Genomic DNA, 18,949 nt, shown 5'->3' with positions numbered 1-18,949 from the left:
TATGAATTTCACATTAAATTTTGATTAATGTTTTGTTAAAGGTTAATTTTAGCAACATTACTAAGTTCATGAATTATATAGCGTGACATTATATGGTTAATGATAAAATTTAAAACAAATAAAACGTAATCATCTGAATATCGTGGATATTATTTTTACTCTATCTGTATATTATTGATTTAAAAAGATGTGTATCCACTAAAGGATAACATATTACTCAATAATGAAAATCAATATCTTTAATAAATGTATGCATATATGGGGCACATATACTATTTTTATTTATGCACTATTAAGTTTTTTTTGTAGTCATGTGAATTTGTTGTTTTTTAATTACACCTATTTATTTATATTTTTAAGTTAAATTTCTTTTTATGTCTGTATTTTTAATTTAATTTAACCATTTTACTTTAAAGTGTAAAAAAAAACATAAATACAAGTACATAGATGTAATCAAAATAATGAAAATTTTGAGTTATTACAATTAAAATATATATATTTAATTAAATTAAATAAAAAATATAAATTTAATTACTAATTTTTTTTATATTCTTTTTTTTCTGTTTTTTAACGACGAATTATATCACTAAATTTAGTGCATGCCCCAAAATTGAACATGCGCCATCCCCGCTCTCCTCTCATGCACTCGTCGAGTGGTAGCGCTGGAATATTAATCTCAACAATAATTTCAAGTGCTGCACTTTGGAATTGAACCGCCAACTTCCAAGCACTAAGACTCTTTATATGAGCGTGCAAATCAACTGATCTGAAAAACCTCTTTAGTTATTAAAGTACATAAATTATATTTATAATATTTTCTTCCAAATTTTCAAAAATTATATTTACACTTCAAAATTTTCAAAAATTATATTTACACTTCAAATTTTTCAAAAATTATTTAATCAATATTAATGTTAGTCAAGGGAAATACATTTTAATTTTAATTTTAATAATAAAATTTTATTAATTTTATTTCATTACTAATTTAAATAAAAATTTAAAATTTTATATTTGCAACGAAAAATTTTGTTCTTATTTTAAAATTAATTCTTAATGTCATATTTTAATAATTTTTGTGAATTAATGAATAATAATTTTAACTTTACATTAATTTTTAATTTAATTTTTTGTCTTTAGCAATAGGCTTATCCCCTCGCTAAATTTAAATAATTTAATTTTTTTCCTAAACTTTTAATTTTAAAATTATTTTTTTATTTTTTAAAGTGAATTTTATATTTTAATTTTTTTTTTCTTTTACGATGGATGCACCCATCACTGAATTTAAATTTAATTTCTTTTAGCGATGAGCATTTCCCGTCGCTACATTTTGTATTTTAATTTTTTTCTTTTTTTGCGATGGCCCTCTCGTCACTAAACTTTTAATTTTAAGATTATTTTTTTTTTCATTTCTTAATTTTATATATTTTATTTCTTTTTTTAGCGGCTTTTGTATTTTACATTTATTTTTTTTGTTATTTTTTAATGTTAATTTAGCGATGGGACTTTGCCATAACTAAATATTTTATTTTAATTTATTTTTTTCCCTTTTCACAACAGGTGTTTCCCGTCGCTAAAATTTTAATTTTAAAATTATTTGTTTCCCATTTTTTAGCGATCGCTAAATTTTTATTTTTATATTATTTTTTACTTATGTTTTAACGATAGGATAAACTCGTCAGCTAGGGGTGTTTGACGTTTTGGAGTATCTGGCAAGCTGAGTTCTCGTTATGTGGGATCGTTCGAGATACTAGAGTGAGTCGGATCATTGGCTTACCGATTGGCTTTACGCCCTTAGCTAGCTCACGTACACGATATCTTTCATGTCTCTATGCTTCGCATGTACGTGGCAGATCCCAAGCATGTTATTGATTATCACCTGCTCATGGTGCAAGAGGACGCGTCATACACCGAGTTGCCTGCTAGTATTGTGAATCGGAAAGAGAAAGTGTTCTGCAATCGTACGATTCCCTATGTAAAGATCTAGTGGCAGCAACATACCCTTGATAAGGCTACTTGAGAGCTAGAGGAGGACATGAGGCGACTCCACCCTCAATTATTTGCCTAGCCAGGTACGAATTTCAGGGGAGAAATTCTTTTAAGAGGGGAGGATTTGTAATGACCCGTACATCGTAATTTAATTGAATTACTAGTTTATTGTGTTAATTTAATTTAAAGAGAATATTAAAATATGTTGTTAATAACTATAATGATAATAAGTATAAGAATAATAATATTTAACTATACTTAATATATAAATTATGGAGTGTTTAAGGATTGAGAGGTTAAATGTATAGGTTTTGGGAAAAATTGATGGTAACGTGAGGTGCTGGGGGCTGTTTGGCTGGCTGCTAGTTAGCTGGAAATTATTTCCAGCCAATTGAGAGCCAAACGACGCCGCATAAAGAAGGGGTGGCAGCAGTTTTTGCTGGCCACGTGGCGCGCCCACAGCCTTGTAATGTTTTGCTGGCTTTTAAGCCACTAATTAGCATATTTAAACAGTCCAATTGAGCAGCAATCGGCAGCCACAGCAGAATTAAAGTAGAGCAGCAGAACACGCGCAAGGGCAATGAAAAACAGAGGAAATTAGGATTTTTTTAAAAAAATCTCACTTTTAATCGCAGTCTAAGGATACCAGGTAATTCTAGAAGGTGAGTAATAAATTCTATACGGTTGGAATTTCGTTTAGAGCATAATTTTATTAATTTTGGTAAATTATACAATGTTGCAGTTTGTATAATTTTTATTGCTTTGGGACAGAATGAATCCAAGGATATCTCCCTCGAGGCAAGTTCTTTATTTCCTTTGTGACGTTTCGTTCGTTGTCAATTTATTTAACCTCATTTCGTTTGTTTCGGTCGTTTATTAATTATGGAATTATGAGTTGTTTGATTTAAATTTAATTTAATAAGCTGGTTTCGAGGATTTTATTTATTGATTGCCTAAGGGGGTTTGTGTCACCCCCATGCTTGTGGGAATGATGTCGTACTCACCCGGAGATTAGGTTCTTAGATTATGGACTCATGGCTGCTAGTAGGCTAGAGCTGTTAGGTAGTGGGGGTAGGGGTCGACTGTTTAGTGACATTGGAGTAGCTACGGTACGGTCTTTCTTAGGCCGTCGGCCGAGCACTCCTAGCCACTGACCATTAACCGATGCCAGGCACTGCTGACTAGCTTTGCCGTTATGTGATTATAGCATAACTGGTTATATTTTATTTATGTTGCATGGTTTGATATGCACATGGGTATGGGCTGTATGTTGGGGTTTTCATGATCTGGTTATGCTTGGCCACGAACATCTTAGTATTGTTAGTTGCATCTGGCATGGGCATATGCATCATGTGTGGTTTACTATGTGGGCGAAGCATCTGCCTGATGCCTGGATGTATGGGCATCAGTGTATCTAGTTGATGCTTACTACGCCTTGCATTTTATATGCGCAGTGCATGGTTACTATATGTACAGTGGTCTCAAACAAGAGTACCGTTCCGAGGGAGCCTAAGACTCGGTTATTCAGAAGCTCAGGTGTCAGGAGTACCGACCCGAGGAGTGCGCACAGATTTGTTGAAAACTTATGTTGCCTTCAGGGCAGCAACAGGTTGGTATGAGACTTGGGTGCCGGATGTCTTGTGTGGGCCCCAAGGACCGGTATGTGTTTTCCTTATCCTATGCTGTTGTGTTGTAGTGTCTCATGGATTGTGTGTATATGTGGAACTGTGTTTGATCTTATCTTTTCTTTTCTATTTAATTTATAGCTTTCCTTTTCTTATAACTTGCTGAGTCTTGCGACTCACCTTGTTTTCCATCATTCCAAGTAAAGGTGAAGCAAAAGTCGAGAGTGAAGAGCGCGGTACCTAGCAGCCAGCTGTGTCAGTACGGTGTACAGTCAGTCTCTCCCCATTATCTCTAATGTTTTGATGGGATGTTGGTCCCTTTATTTTTTACTATGCCAGGTCGTTCTTTTTATTTTCTAATTGTTGGCACATGTGTCTGTATGTATTTATATGCTGTGAGACCGTTGTTCCAGCGGGGTACTCGTATGCGTGCATGTATATAGTTTTGCTTCCGCTGTTTTATTTCTTATGTATGCATGCCAGGGTAATTTCTCGTTTGGTGTTCCATTCTTGTCTCTATCGTAAGCGCTCTCGTTCGGTTAGTTCGAGTGGTTGGGATATCCGGACATGAGTGCTTACAATAGTTATACAAGTCCACTAAACGTCATCTAAATCTAGTATTAGGACACACATTACTAATATTGTCCCTAATAATTTGGCTCTAAAACTTAATTTAGTTAGTTTTAGAAGAAAACACTTTTTACCACTAATAGTATACATTTAAAAGTTAATTTTGTTTTTTTAAAGGTAAAGATACTATTTCTCCTTAATAATTTGTCTCTAAAAATTAACTTTATTGTTTTGTCATTGTTAAAGATAAATTAAATTTAGGCACAGGCCGGCCCAAGGCTTAATGGGGCCTAGGCCATAATAAATTTTGTGGCCCTTCAAAAAATAATAAAAATTATTAAAAATTTATTTTTCTTGCTTTTTGAGATGCAAAGTCATTAATTAAATCTTTGTATTCTAATTTAGAAAGTAAATCTTTTTCAATTGATAATATTGCTAAATTATTTAATCTTTCTTGTGATATAGTTGAAAGTAAATAAGATTTTATTAAATTTAATTTTGAAAAACTTCTTTTTCTAAAGCTACAATAACAGGAATGGTTAATAATATTTTATAAGCTATCCATGCATTTGAAAAAGAATTTATCTTTTTTATAAAATTTAATATCGCAAGTGGTGTTTTAATTTCTATAGTTATAATTTCTTTTAAATTTTTTAATTCTGAAAATAAACCTAAACTATCAATATCAAATAGCATATCATGTTTTAGAAAATTTTCAAGATTTAAATATTTTTTTTTCAAATTATCATCATCAAGTAATTTTAACTTTTCTATATTATAAAGGAAACCAAAATTATTTTCATAAATTTTAAATTGTTTAAATCTATTTTGAATGGAGAAAATAGCATGATCAAATAAATATGTAAAATAATTAATTCTAAAATATTCTTCCTTAGATAATTTCATCTCCTCATTTTCATTCTCATCAAATTGTTTTTTTCTTCTTATTGTGTGATTTTCACGAAACTTGAGTTCTATATTCATTTGTTGGGCAATTTCTTTAGCAGCAATCATAGGAGATTTAAAACCATATTCTCTATAGTTTTTAAAAAAAGAAATAAGACCTTTCAAGTGATCTATTGCAATAGCAATGTCCATATCTTTACATTGTAAATATTTACTAACTGTATTAACAGCAAATAACATATCATACCAAATAATCATACCTAACAAAAATTTAAAACTTTCAATATCATATGTTGCTAAAGAAATAGCTTCACTTCTTGTTTTAGGATCCTCATTAATTTTTGCTAATTGATATAAAGCATCTCTTATTTGTGAAGCTTGATATCTTATTGGTTTAACACTTTTAATACGGCTTTCCCAACGTGTTTGTGATAATGGTTTAAGTGTTAAATTTAAAACATGATCTTGTAAAAATTTTCATCTTTTTGTAGAAGAAGAAAACAATGTGTATATACGTTGTGTGACTCCAAAAAATGTTATAGCATTAGCACATGAATTAGCCATATCACAAAAAACTAAATTAAGATTGTGACAACCACAAGGTGTATAAAATGCTTTAGAATAATCTTTTTTGCACATCTTGGTGTTTACCTGTAACTTCCTAGAATTTGGAGATAAATAATAATTAATAATTATGGCATTTGAGATTATTATTGAATATTTGGAGAATTTAGAAAAAAATATTAATTTATCTTGTTTTGAGGAAATAGGCAATTAAGACAATTAATTATTTTATTTGGGAATATTTATGGAAATAAGATAAGATTAGATTAAATTAATTGGGGAGAATTTATGAAAATTTGGGGTGCAAGTGAAATTAGCAAAAACTTGTAGTTTGGGGTGTACGTGGGATTTTCAAAAATTTTGGGGGTACTGGTGCAAATCTCAAACATTGGCTGGGAGTCACCTTAAATTTAATGAAGGGCGTTTATATGTTGGAGGTAAGAGGCAGCCGGGTGGTCGTGCGCGAGGAAGGCTACGAGGCGCGGGTTCGATTTCGTAGGAGGGCACGCGCTGGAGGAAAAAATTGATTTTAATCAGCAAAGCCAGCCCGAAACGACGTCATTTCGGGCTGGGGCGGTGGCAGCCTTGCGTGGCTGTAAGCGCACCACGTGGTGTGCGCTGAGAGCTTCTCCTGTCTTGGCCGCCAAGTCTCCTATATTTTTGCTATAAAAGGCCAATTTTGGCCCTTTTAAGTGCCAAACAAAGGGGGAAAAATGAGGGATTGAGGAAGAAAAAGCTAACTCAGCGCCAGTGGCTCAAAGAGAAAAGAAGAAGGAAAAAGCAAGGGATTTTAGAGTTTTTCGGTGTTTAAAATTTTCAGGTAAGTGGGTAAAAATTAATATAAGTGCTATATGTTCAAATTATAACTTTTATACGGTTAAACTATGAATTTTATGCGATTAGATTTAATTAAATTGAGCTACAATTTTATTGCTTCCTATAGAACGTTTCATTTCGCATCGAGAGCGTAGAAAAGTCAAGAATCAACCATTTACAGGCAAGCTCCTAACCATCTTCTCATGCTCTTTAATTCCCGTAAAAGTTTCCGTGGTTTCTCGTATTTTATTCCCTCCCTCAGCGTGACTCAGTTCTATGCATTAATAATAATAATTTGCGTGGTAACCACCCTATGACTTGTAGTTTATTAATGAGTTTACTATTAATGGAATGAGTTAAGCAATAATGTCTTGGTGTTTTTCATTTAGACCGTTATGGAGCTTCGTATCGCTCCGCTTCCATTGGGAATGATGCCGAACTCGTTGGGGCTAGGTTCTTAGAAAGTGGCTATGGTTAAGATTATAGGGTTATGTTAATAATTTGTTATGAATGTGGAGATGATTTTCTGGGTATGAGAAGAGATGAGAATGTGAATGACATAATGGTGCCTATGTTGTCATGAATAAATGGTGCGAAATGATAAGTATAAAGTATAAAAGTTTAGTGTTGTCTATATGGGTGTCTAAGGGTATGGGGTACAAAGCCACTGATTGTCGACCCTGGGTCATGGCAGTTGATGGCTAGATGTATGGGTGCCAGTCATCGGCTATTACGATAAGCGCTAGACAAGCCAAAAGAGCTAGTACTGCCAGATTTCTACCTTGGCTTGTGTATATCATGATGTGTGTGCTGCATAGGGACTGGGTTGCATTCACTGATCGGACATGCTCTTTGTGTGATGGGATGTGTGAGCATTTGCACGACCCGATTGGTCTAAGAGCCGAATTGGGTTCTCTAGGTGAGTTGATGCATTTAGAGCATATTGTATGTGTGAATTCCTATGTGAGTGTAGCATGGCCTGATGCTTGATTTATGGGGGCCTTGTTATCACATTTATGTTACAAAAGCCATTACATTTCTTATTTGTTGCACTGCATGGTGAGAATGTGCGATTTTAAGTGATGAGTAAGGGTGGTGGGCGTGACCCACGGAAAGACCTTGGGAGTGAGACCCACGGTGGCAGAAAGACCTTGGGAGTAAAACCCACGGTAATAAGAAGACCTTAGGAGTGAGACCCACGGCAGCAGATTATGTTATGAGTGACAGGAAGGGATGTGTTAGGGAAATGGTGTAGTAGCCTATAATAGGCTGTTAAAAGGTTTGTATGTGGACTTGGGCGCCAGTGTGTTTGTAATGTGGGCCCCAATGACTGTTTATGTGTGGTCTACTTTACGGTTATACATTTGAAACAAGACAAGCATTGGACATGGCATGGTATGACGTTGTATTGGCATAAATTGCATGGGGTGTTATCGAAAGAGTTTTATCTTTAACCGATAGCCTTTCTTTCATGAGCTTGCTGAGTCTTGTGACTCACGTTTGTTTTCCATAGTTCCAGATAAGAGAATTGTCCGCGATACTAGGTTTGTTCGACAGAGTTGGGTCCAAATCGTCGAGTCATGATAACAGGTGCAGAGCTCTCCCGAACCTAGGTCCTGAGTGTCATGGTGTAACGTTTTATAATTTCGAGTTAGATATATATTATGTAAGCCAGGTGGGCTCTCGGTATGAATGTTTATTTAAGAATTACTATGAGATGTTATGTAACTAAAAAGGTATGGTTTTAATAAGGTGATGTTTGAGTTTTTAGCTTGTATTATTGTTCTATATCACTCAAGTAATGACCCTCTCACGGATCCTCTATGCTAGTAGGGGCTTCGGGATTCGGGTCGTAACATTACCTTTCATATTAGATCCATTATCATATCCTTGTCCTCTCACATTATTTATATCAAGTTCAAGATTTTTTATTTTACTTATGACTACATTAAAAATACATTGACCAGAGGTATCATCCACTTTTAAAAAATCTATAACATATTCTTTTATTTTTATCGGTGTTGTGCCATAGAAAAAATAAAAAGAAAATCAAAAAGAAAAATAAAAGAAAAAAGCTGGCTGCAAATTGCCGCCAGCCTCGCGGCTTAGGCCAGCCGCAAGACCAGCCTTGCGGCAGCCTGCCGCGAGGATGGGCCTCGCGGCATGGGCTAGCTGCGAGGCCAGCCTTGCGGCTGCTCACGAGTGGCAGCCTTGTGGCTGCATGCTGCGAGGGCCGCGACCCCAGTAGTGATTGGCCGCAAGGCTTCAGCCTTGCAGCCACTTGATTGGCTGGCCGCGAGGGCCAACCTCGGGGCACCCTGCCGCAAGTTGCCTCGCGACAGGTTCGTGGTGATCCCCCTTCTTCGTTGAAGTTGTCCCCATTGAGCAAATGCCACGTGTCAACACCAACCACCCTTGAAAATCGTGCCCTATAAATACCCAGCTACAGGATATTAATGAGGATCTCCAACTTTGGTAAATCTTATCACTTTGAATATACTTTGACTATTTTTTCATGAATATTCATCGGGATTCGGGACTGACTTTGGCATCGGAGGGCCTTCGCAGGGAAGATTCCCGCGAGCCTTCTAACCTATTTTCTCAGCATTGACAGGGCCGAATCCTTGTGGCGAACCTAGCGGCAAAGCTTGTGGCGAAGCTAACGGCGAAGCTTGCGGCAAAGCTTGTGGCGAAGCTAGCGGCGAAACCTTGTGGCGAAGCTTAGTGGCAAAGCTAGTGGCAAGACCTTGTGGCGAAGCTAGTGGCAAAGCTAGTGGTAAGACCTTGTGGCAAACCTCGTGGCAAAGCTAGCGGCAAAGCTTGTGGCGAAGCTAGCGGCGAAGCTTGCGGCAAAGCTTGTGGCGAAGCTAGCGGCGAACCCTTGTGGTGAACATTGTGGCGAAGCCTAGTGGCAAAGCTAGTGGCAAGACCTTGTGGCGAAGCTAGCGGCAAGACCTTGTGGCAAAGCTAGTGGCAAGACCTTGTGGCGAAGCTAGTGGCAAAGCTAACGGTAAGACCTTGTGGCGAACCTTGTGGCAAAGCTCGTGGGGAAACTTGTGGCGAACCTCGTGGCGAAGCTAGCGGCAAAGCTTGTGGCGAAGCTAGCGGCGAAACTTTGTGGCGAAGCCTCGTGGTGAAGCTAGCGACAAAGCTTGTGGCGAAGTTTGTGGCGAAGCCTTGTGACGAACCTTGTGGCGAGACCTCGTGGCGAAAGCTAGTGACGAGAGCTAGTGGCGAAAGCTAGTGGCGAGAACTAGCGGCAAATCCTTGTGGCGAGCATCCTAACGACAACCTCTCTTGAAGCAACATCTCTTACGGCAACCTAACTTCACCCGACACCGAGCTCGAGTGGACCCCACATCACAAAATTTTAATTGTTGTATTTTGGCAACAACAATCAGACTTGTTGAAAAATCTACACATCTTAATATAAGAGATATTTGTTTCTCGTGACTTGTATCTGGGGTACAATCAAGTATAATTGAAAAATATTTTGATTCTTTAATTTTTTTAATAATGATATTTCTTATTTCTAATGCTAAAATATTTATCAATTCATTTTGTATTCTATGACCAAGGTAATGGCTATGAATTTCTCCATTTTGAATGCGTCTTAGGTGTTCTTGTATTATTTGATCAAACTCAACAATTGATTCAATTAATTTTAAAAAATTTCCATTATTTTCTTGATAAATCTTTTCATTTGTAACACGAAATGCCAAATTATTTTTTCAAAGATTTTTTACAATAACAATAATTCTTATTAATACATTATTCCAATGCTCTTTCTCTTTATTTATTTTATCTTGTAATTGTTGATCAATTATTTTATTTTTAAATAATCTTATTTCAGTATCAACCAAAATATTCATATTTATAGCATGTTCATTAGTTGTTTCATGACTTTTAAGTTTGACACTAATATTTTTTCAATCTCTACACCCTTCATTTGCTAGTTGACTTGTATTTGATTTCAAATTAAATAACTTACAATAATAACAAAATACTTTATCTAATTCTTTTGAATATACTAGTCATTTTTTATCATGTTTTTCTCCATTTGGTAAATTTCGAATGTAATGAATTGTAGAAAAATGTCTAGAATTTTTATCTCTCGAAAAATCTAAAACATATCTAATTGGGCCTTTCTCAACTAATAAATCAATCATTCTTGCGTCTAAATTTTTCCATTGTGCCAGATCATAAATATTTTTAATAGGTATTTCATCTTCATTATTAACATTTTTATTCTTGTCGATTATTACATCTTCTTCTAAATTTTTATCATATTTTTCACTATTTTTTTGGTGAATTTGAACTATTATCCTAAAAAATTTCTTCACAATTTTCAACTAATTTTTCATTTAAATCTTCATTTGATTTTTCTAGTATTTGGGGTTTAATATTAATAACAAATCTCTCAAGTGCACCTTTTCGGGATTGAATTAGTTCTTCTACCTTTCTTTTTTTCTTATGTTTTTCAAATCCAAATTCATACGTTCTAGTAGACATTTTTATTTAAACAATAATTAATTCTATGCCCTTAATATTATTTTGTTAAAATAAAAATAATTATAAAAAATACAAGAAAATAGGAATGATAGCACCTGATTATACTATTTTAGTTGCACTTTCTGGTGAAATAGTAATAAAATTTGATATTATTACTTGCAAAAAAAAATAATCAAAATATATGACGTTAAAAACTAACCAATGATATTGAGATAAAATAACAATAAAATAATGTATCAGTCATCGATATTGATCGAACTGGTACGATAAATAAATTAACCAAAAAAAGAGTTCCTGTTGCTGATAGAACTAGTGTATTGATGCGGTGCGACAAGTGACAATAGGGTCAAATGAGAATCTAATTGAAGTAATAGAAATTATGTATGAGAGTGAGTCTAACCTAATTTGTTGGAAACATTTATTAAGATAGAGAGAAATGAGAAAGTAGTTAGTAGAAAGAGAGAAATGGGCATGGCCGGTGTTTGATCATTTTATATATATTTTTCTTCTTCCACTCTATTTCAAATCCAAATTAACGGTCTAATTAATTTCTTCCCGTTATTTTTGAATTTTGCTTCTGCTGTGTTTTGCCTTCTTAAGTTAAATTGTTATAATATTAAAATAGGGATTAGAGACTGTGCACAAGCAGAGGCTCTGGCTCAATGTTTCATTATTTGTTTCTTTTTTAATTTTTATTCTACCTCTCTCTCTTATGCCTCACAATGTGCGGCACTGTAGCAGCACGCTGTCCGCTGTCCATCTTGATAAGAGTGGCTGCCGTACCTATATTTTTTGGGGGCCCCGCCTGGGCTGGCCCTGTTTAGGCAATGCTAACCATTGTCCCACAGTGATTAAATTTCTATGAACTCAACTTGTTTTTAGACAAGATGGATTATTTTTAATTCTAAAATAATTTTATTAATTAATAATAAATGTATTGCATTTGCAACATTATATCAACCAATAAAATTATTTTGAATATTGTCTAAAAATAAGGTGTATTTATTGAAATATATTTATTATTATCTAAATTTTTTTATAGTCAAAATGATTACATTTATAATTATTTATTTGTCTTTATTTTTAATAATTATGTTTAATAAAAAAAATAATATTTGTATCTAAAACTTGATTTTGTTGTAACAATATGTAAAAATGTAAAAGGCATATCAAACATAAATTATTTCTGTTGATTCCAAGCATAAGGATAAATTTTCCCTTTTTATTTAGAATTATTTTATTTAACCAAACGTGACCAAAATATAATATTATCCAGAGTCTATCCTAATTTGTTGGAAACATTTATTAAGAAACTATTTTGGAGTATTATTCTAGGAATAGTACGTCATACAACATTGTGGCAGCCAGGCAAAACACAATTAAGATGTGCAGATCAGAACTTCGAGAAGGGTTTATCATCATTGAACCAAATCAGCTATCAAGAGTTCACAGAATCCTTACTCAAGATTTCTCTGGTTGAGAGAATTGTTGCTTTTGATGGGTGAGTGTGTGGGATTGATTGGTCCGAAGGAAATTGAAAAAGAAAATTGCATGCGCTTGCTGGGGCCTCAAACAATGGCGGTCATTCGTGGCAATTCCTGAAATTATAGTTGGGTCGTGGATGAGATGCCTTAGCATTTTATAAGTGTGATTTAGATGATTTTAAAGGCTAATTTTAAGGAAATCAGATTAATGATTTCGAGTCACTAGTTTTGCTGATAAGGTCTATGGTCTTTCCGACAAATTCCTTCGTTTAGGTCTTGAAATTAATAATTTTTTTATTTTAAAAAATAATTGATTCCTAATAACTTTTATTAGAAATTAAATTTTAACAGATTTTTCATATTTCATGTTGATTTTAATTCTATAATAAAATTTCAATTTTTTTTTTTTTTTGGTAAGATTCGAGATTTAGGACTTTTGGATGTCTTCCAAATGATAACCTATAAATTCTATGTTTATAGGAGATTTTAAGGGATTGATAAATTTTTAATAAAATTTATGTTGAAATTTTTTCTTAATTCTCTTCAATTTTTTCGGTATTCTTTAGAATCAACAATTTATTGTTTGAATCCTATAATCCAGTATTCATATTCTTTAGAATTAATGATTTATTGATTGAGTTTTATAATCTGACATTTGTGAGCGAATCAACGAATTATTAGAAGACTTTAACTGCGTCGTTCCTTGGGTAATTGACTAACAGACAACGATTTTGTATCCCGATTCCCACGGCACCAGGGGTTCACCATTTCCACACTACTCCCCCCCGCCCGAAAATTAAATCCCACAAGCCAAAAATCGGAGTCCAGAAGGACACCACTGACTGAAAGACAAGTCTCTAAAAGGGTTATGCTAAAAGGCCAAATCTCATGTCCTAATGACTAAGAAAATGGAAAATGGGCGTTGGTTTTTACAAGCACCTGACTTGTGTGCCATTTCTGTTTCTAACTGGGATAGAAGAAATTTGTCACAGCCACAAGCATGAGGATGTCAGTATGTCTAGTCTTAACCTCTGTTGCTGCGATGCTGATAATGATCTCTGAAGCTGAAGCTGCGGATTCCATAACAACAACTCGGTTCCTTAGTGCAAATGAAACGATAGTTTCATCCGGCGGCAGCTTCGAATTGGGATTCTTCCGACCAGGTAGTTCCCAGAATCTCTACATGGGGATTTGGTACAAAAAAATAACAACCAGAACCGTGGTTTGGGTTGCCAACAGAGAAGCTCCCCTCTCCAATCAGTCAGCGATATTGAAGGTTTCAAGCCCCGGAATTCTCAATCTCTACAATGGAACCAGCAGCAGCATCTGGTCTTCCAATACCTCTAGACATGCAGAGAACCCAATTGCCCAGCTTTTGGATTCTGGGAATCTGGTTGTTAAAGATGCAAATGATGATAATCCAGAGAATTTTCTGTGGCAGAGTTTTGATTATCCAACTGATACCCTTTTGCCCGGAATGAAGCTTGGGAAGAACTTGGAAACTGGGAGAGACTGGTACTTATCATCCTGGAAAAGCAGTGATGATCCTGGTCAGGGCCTTTTCACATATTGGCTGGATATTCATGGATATCCCCAATTTTGGGGGAGTAATGGTTCGGTCTTTTGGTATAGGTCTGGACCCTGGAATGGCCTAAGGTTCAGTGGTGATCCCAGTTTGAAAAAGAACAGCATTTACAGATTCAATTTTGTTGTTGATAAGAGGGAGATTTACTACAGCTATGACCTACTTAACAGTTCTGTGATTTCAAGGTTTTTGATTAGGGAAAACGGTTTGGTGCAACGTTGGACTTGGGTGGATGGGAGAGGATGGGTGCTTTACCTCAGTGGACCGACAGATGCCTGCGATTACTACGCGGTTTGTGGGGCGTATGGCCGGTGTATTGTTAACCAATCTCCAATTTGTGGGTGTTTGGAGAGATTTGTGCCCAGGTTCCCAAATGAATGGGCCATGGGAGTTGCTTCAAATGGGTGTGTTAGAAGGACTCCTTTAGATTGCGCAAGTGGAGATGGATTCCTTAAGTATACCGGTGTTAAGCTGCCGGACACCCAGCATTCGTCGTTTAACGAAAGTATGAACCTTAAGGAATGCCACACAGTTTGCTTGAGGAATTGCACTTGTATGGCTTATGCAACTCTGAACATTACTGGGGAGGGAAGTGGCTGCCTGCTTTGGTTCGGCGACCTGATTGACATCAGACAATTTACTGAAAATAGACAAATTATCTACATAAGGGTGGCTTCTTCTGAGCTAGGTATGAGTTTCTCCATTTTGCTGCAATAATTTATGAAGTTACTGGAAAGGATAGCAAATTAATTTTCATTCTTTTCAGTCTGCCATTAGGAATAGAAAGTTGTACCGTGAATAATTTGTATATGAATTTACCACTGGTATGTGGCAGTGCTCATTGAATGAGTTATCTCTTTCTGGAGGTTGATTCGTGAAGTTCATAGTTTAGCAGAGATTGTAGCTCCTCAAGTTACCGATTGCTTGGCCACATCACAGTTGTTACGATTCTTAAGGCCTAGTATATTATCTCACTGGTTTCTTCTTGGCCATAATCCTATTTTGTCTTGCATCATAGCATTTTCTATGTAGCAAGTTGTTGTCATCATCAAAAACCTTAAATCCCATTAGGTGGTGTAGGCTACAAGAATTCTACCTTTTTAATCATCTTTTTTAATAGCTATATCTTTTATATGGTCATTACATCTTATATCATTTGTAAGAGTTTTCAACTTGTTTTCTATTCACTCACCTAGCAGGTACATCCCCTGGTTCTCTTCTCACGTGTGACATGTCCAAATCATTTTAATCTTGTCTCTTATGCACCATTGTTTCTAATTATGTCTTTTCTTATACGGATATACATTGATAGTAACACTTCTATCTCAGTTCTACTCACTTCTAACACTTCTAACACATTATGAGTTAGATAACACAGATGGCTTTATAGTTGTGATATAGAAAAATCCCAGCACCTTACACGTGTTAGTTCTAAGAGAAGCTTTCTCACAAGGAATGATTTTAGATATCTGATTAGCATGCCTAACATGTAAAATATAGGTCCAGAAGTTTGAGTTCAATGAAGTTTAATATTAAAAATGAGAGCTGAAATGAAGTTCAAGGCTCTGAAACCTATATGATCCGTAGCAAAAGCAATCTTTTAAATTGCACTTTTGATGATTGGACTTTGAGATAACCTGAAGGCTGAGTTGTCCCCACAGATGGATCTAAGAGGAAGAAAGGAAAGACAATTGGAATCAGCTTGGCATTATCAATGGGGACACTTACTCTAATCCTTTGCCTCATGTTCTATATTTGGAAAAGGAAGATGAAGCGGCAGCAAAAAAGAAATATTGGCAATTCAGGTAAGTTGTTTTGTCTGAACTCTGCTTTATGTGCATGGTAAAAAGAAAAAGATAAACGCAAATAACTGTTACTAGAACCTTCTAGTCAATAAGTTTTTCATTTATGGGTTCTATCTGCTGTTGTGCAGGAATAACGAGTGATATCTCTCGACGAGGTTACAGAGGCGAGAGGCAGCAGAAAGATTTAGAGCTTCCATTGTTTGACTTATTTACAGTAACAAGTGCTACCGATAACTTCTCACCTAGCAATAAGCTTGGAGAGGGTGGATTTGGCAGTGTTTACAAGGTATCACAATAAACAAACTCAACTCAGTTTCATGTAAAGTTTAGTAGATGCTCAATCCACATGGATAATATGCAACTGTGAGCAGGAAAAAAGGAAATACAAAAAACAAAAAAAATCATTACTTTACTATGGAATGTTTAAAAGAGTGACCTTGATTGTACTCTATTGGAGAAAAGGGAAGAAGAATAATTGCAATCTTTTTACTTTGAAAGAGTTCATCTGTAACTAATGGGAATCTTCAGGGTATCCTGGAAGAGGGACAAGAAATAGCTGTGAAGAGGCTTTCAAGTAGTTCCACACAAGGACTAGACGAATTCAAGAACGAAGTTATATGTATCGCCAAACTCCAGCACCGGAATCTTGTAAAGCTTCTGGGATGTTGCATTCAAGGCGAAGAGAAGATGCTAATCTATGAATACATGCCAAACAGAAGCCTCGATTCCTTTATTTTTGGTTCGTGACTTTTGGAACTGTAACAATATTTCTTCATGTCAATCTTTCTATCACTAGAAATGGAAGTGTAGAAGCAGTTCCAATTTTAACAATACTAAAAATTCCTGGCATGGCTAGCTTTGCCACAAATTTGTTCCGCAGACAAAAGCCGAAGTGCCATACTGGATTGGCCAAAGCGCTTCCACATTATAAATGGAATTGCCCGGGGGCTTCTTTATCTCCATCAGGATTCAAGATTGAGAATCATCCATAGGGACCTCAAAGCTAGCAACATTTTGTTGGACTCTTCCATGAACCCAAAGATATCTGATTTCGGCATGGCTAGGAGCTTTGGAGGAGACGAGACAGAAGCAAACACGAAAAGAGTGGTTGGAACTTAGTAAGATTCATCACAATAGCTCCAATTATATGAATCCAACATTTTCCCAGTCCTTGAGTTTGCCTGTTTGTTCAATGTCTTTGCTGCAGCGGCTACATGTCTCCAGAGTATGCAGTTGATGGATTTTTCTCAGTGAAATCGGACGTATTCAGCTTCGGCGTGTTGGTGTTGGAGATTGTGAGTGGGAAGAGAAACAGGGGCTTTTTCCATGCAGATCACAGCCTCAACCTTCTTGGACATGTGAGAACTGAGGCTGCAAAAACTCAATTTGGAACCATGTTTAATCAACTAGAAACACTAATGTGTCTGTTGATTGTTTAGGCTTGGATGCTCTATAAAGAAGGCAGGTTTCTAGACCTGCTAGATGAAGCTGTGAGTAGGGATTCATGCCATTTATCCGAAGTGTTGAGATCGCTCCATGTTGGTTTGTTGTGTGTTCAGCAGCATCCAGAAGACAGGCCAACCATGGCATCAGTGGTTCTGATGCTGGGAAGTGGGGGGCCTCTGCCTGATCCGAAGCAGCCTGGCTTCTTCACTGCAAGGAATATGGCAGAAGCCGATTGCTCGTCAGGGAATCAAGCAAGTAGTTCAACCAATGATTTCACTATCACAGTTGTACAGCCAAGATAATTGGTTTGTATATGTGAATGTATTTGAATGTGATATGGACTCTGTTATGTGCTGCGGCCGTGCAGACCCTGTATTAGTGAACATCTTCTGTGTATACATTATTCTTTCTTACAAAACATCATTTTTAGGTTCAATCATGCATGGGAGGATCATACTTATAACTGGGCCCAATTAGCATTATTATTCTTATGCAGAGTTAGCTTATCTATGTATCTTGATTATTTATTATATCATTGAAAAATCCTAAAACGGGAAATGAATAATTCTGTTGTATGACATATGTTAGAAATTTAATTAATATTGCTTCGTGGGATAGATTTTAATATCCAAATTGAACCCAAAGCTAGATCATGATCAACACTACCCCTTAATGGGACCATGGGCCCCACAAAAAGGGTAGCAAGGCTGGGCTCATACAATCTATTATTATATTGATCTTGACACAATCTATTCATTAAGTCAATCATATGATATGAATAATGAAAATTAAATGTTATTGATTAATCAAAATATTTCACATCACATTAAAAAGTTCAATATTAGTTGCCACTAAATCTATACCAATCATCACTTAATAAGTGATCAACATCATCATATCATATAGTCAATGCACTGCCTAAAACCCATGTGTTAAAGAAACATATCAAGAGCATGCCTATGGTATGGTTAAAAAGCCCCATAACATTGTTTTTGTACTATCAATTGTCCAAGTCTACTTGCCTCTAAAATATTAGAAACTAAAATGCAAATAAACATAAAGTAAAACTGGGGTAAGTCTCAACTGACCTAGTAAGGGATAAAAGGTATTATTATAATGAGAAAAAATAAAAATATATGTAACAAATAAATAATAAAAATATCGTAACGATAAGCATAACAAGATAGAAATAAACAATCAAGAATGTAAGATACATAACATGCATAATGAGGGCGTGGAGCGGAGCCAACAAGAACAACAATCAACGAATATTTTATTTTTATTAATTCAATATCTCTATTAATACAATAATAGACATCAATCTCATAATAATTAATACTCAAATGTGTTGACCTATACACTAGGTTACTAATTGGGATAATATGCATTGCATCAACGGCTAACACTTATCGTTATTATCGTATAAGTTTTAGTATAAATATTCTCATGACATAAATAAAAATAAATATCATATTGTATTATTAAAATAAATATCAAAATGCATGCTACAGTGTTCTCAATTCAATATCTGTAAACATTCTTAACATGAATCAATTAGAATAGTTATCCTTAGATGCATAACCCCCAATAATAACATACCTGAAGTCATCAATACTAAAATTAAATGCAACAACAGCAACATGACCCTGT

At 35.3% G+C, this 18,949-nt stretch overlaps 1 protein-coding gene across 1 annotated transcript; it reads left to right on the top strand.

Annotated features, from left to right (window-relative positions):
- The first annotated feature begins 13,260 nt into the window (after positions 1-13,260).
- On the top strand, positions 13,261-17,735 carry LOC127810839 (G-type lectin S-receptor-like serine/threonine-protein kinase At4g27290). Its single transcript, XM_052350401.1, has 7 exons — positions 13,261-14,736; positions 15,710-15,853; positions 15,982-16,139; positions 16,382-16,592; positions 16,734-16,971; positions 17,061-17,211; positions 17,293-17,735. Exons 1-7 carry the CDS (start codon positions 13,464-13,466, stop codon positions 17,599-17,601), a joined length of 2,484 nt encoding a protein of 827 aa, XP_052206361.1. The 5' UTR covers positions 13,261-13,463; the 3' UTR covers positions 17,602-17,735.
- The last annotated feature ends 1,214 nt before the right edge of the window (positions 17,736-18,949 follow it).

Source organism: Diospyros lotus, chromosome 10 (assembly GCF_014633365.1).
Source record: "Diospyros lotus cultivar Yz01 chromosome 10, ASM1463336v1, whole genome shotgun sequence".
NCBI lineage: Eukaryota > Viridiplantae > Streptophyta > Magnoliopsida > Ericales > Ebenaceae > Diospyros > Diospyros lotus.
The sequence above is the reverse complement of the archived record's forward strand: the minus strand, read 5'-3'. Positions and strand labels throughout refer to the sequence as shown.

Excerpts from the sequence above, each read along its gene's own strand:
- LOC127810839 (XM_052350401.1), top strand. The coding sequence starts at position 13,464 with ATGAGGATGTCAGTATGTCTAGTCTTAACCTCTGTTGCTGCGATGCTG. Across the intron at positions 15,854-15,981 it reads AAGAAATATTGGCAATTCAG|GAATAACGAGTGATATCTCT; the intron begins GTAAGTTGTTTT and ends GCTGTTGTGCAG. Across the intron at positions 16,593-16,733 it reads CCTCGATTCCTTTATTTTTG|ACAAAAGCCGAAGTGCCATA; the intron begins GTTCGTGACTTT and ends TTTGTTCCGCAG.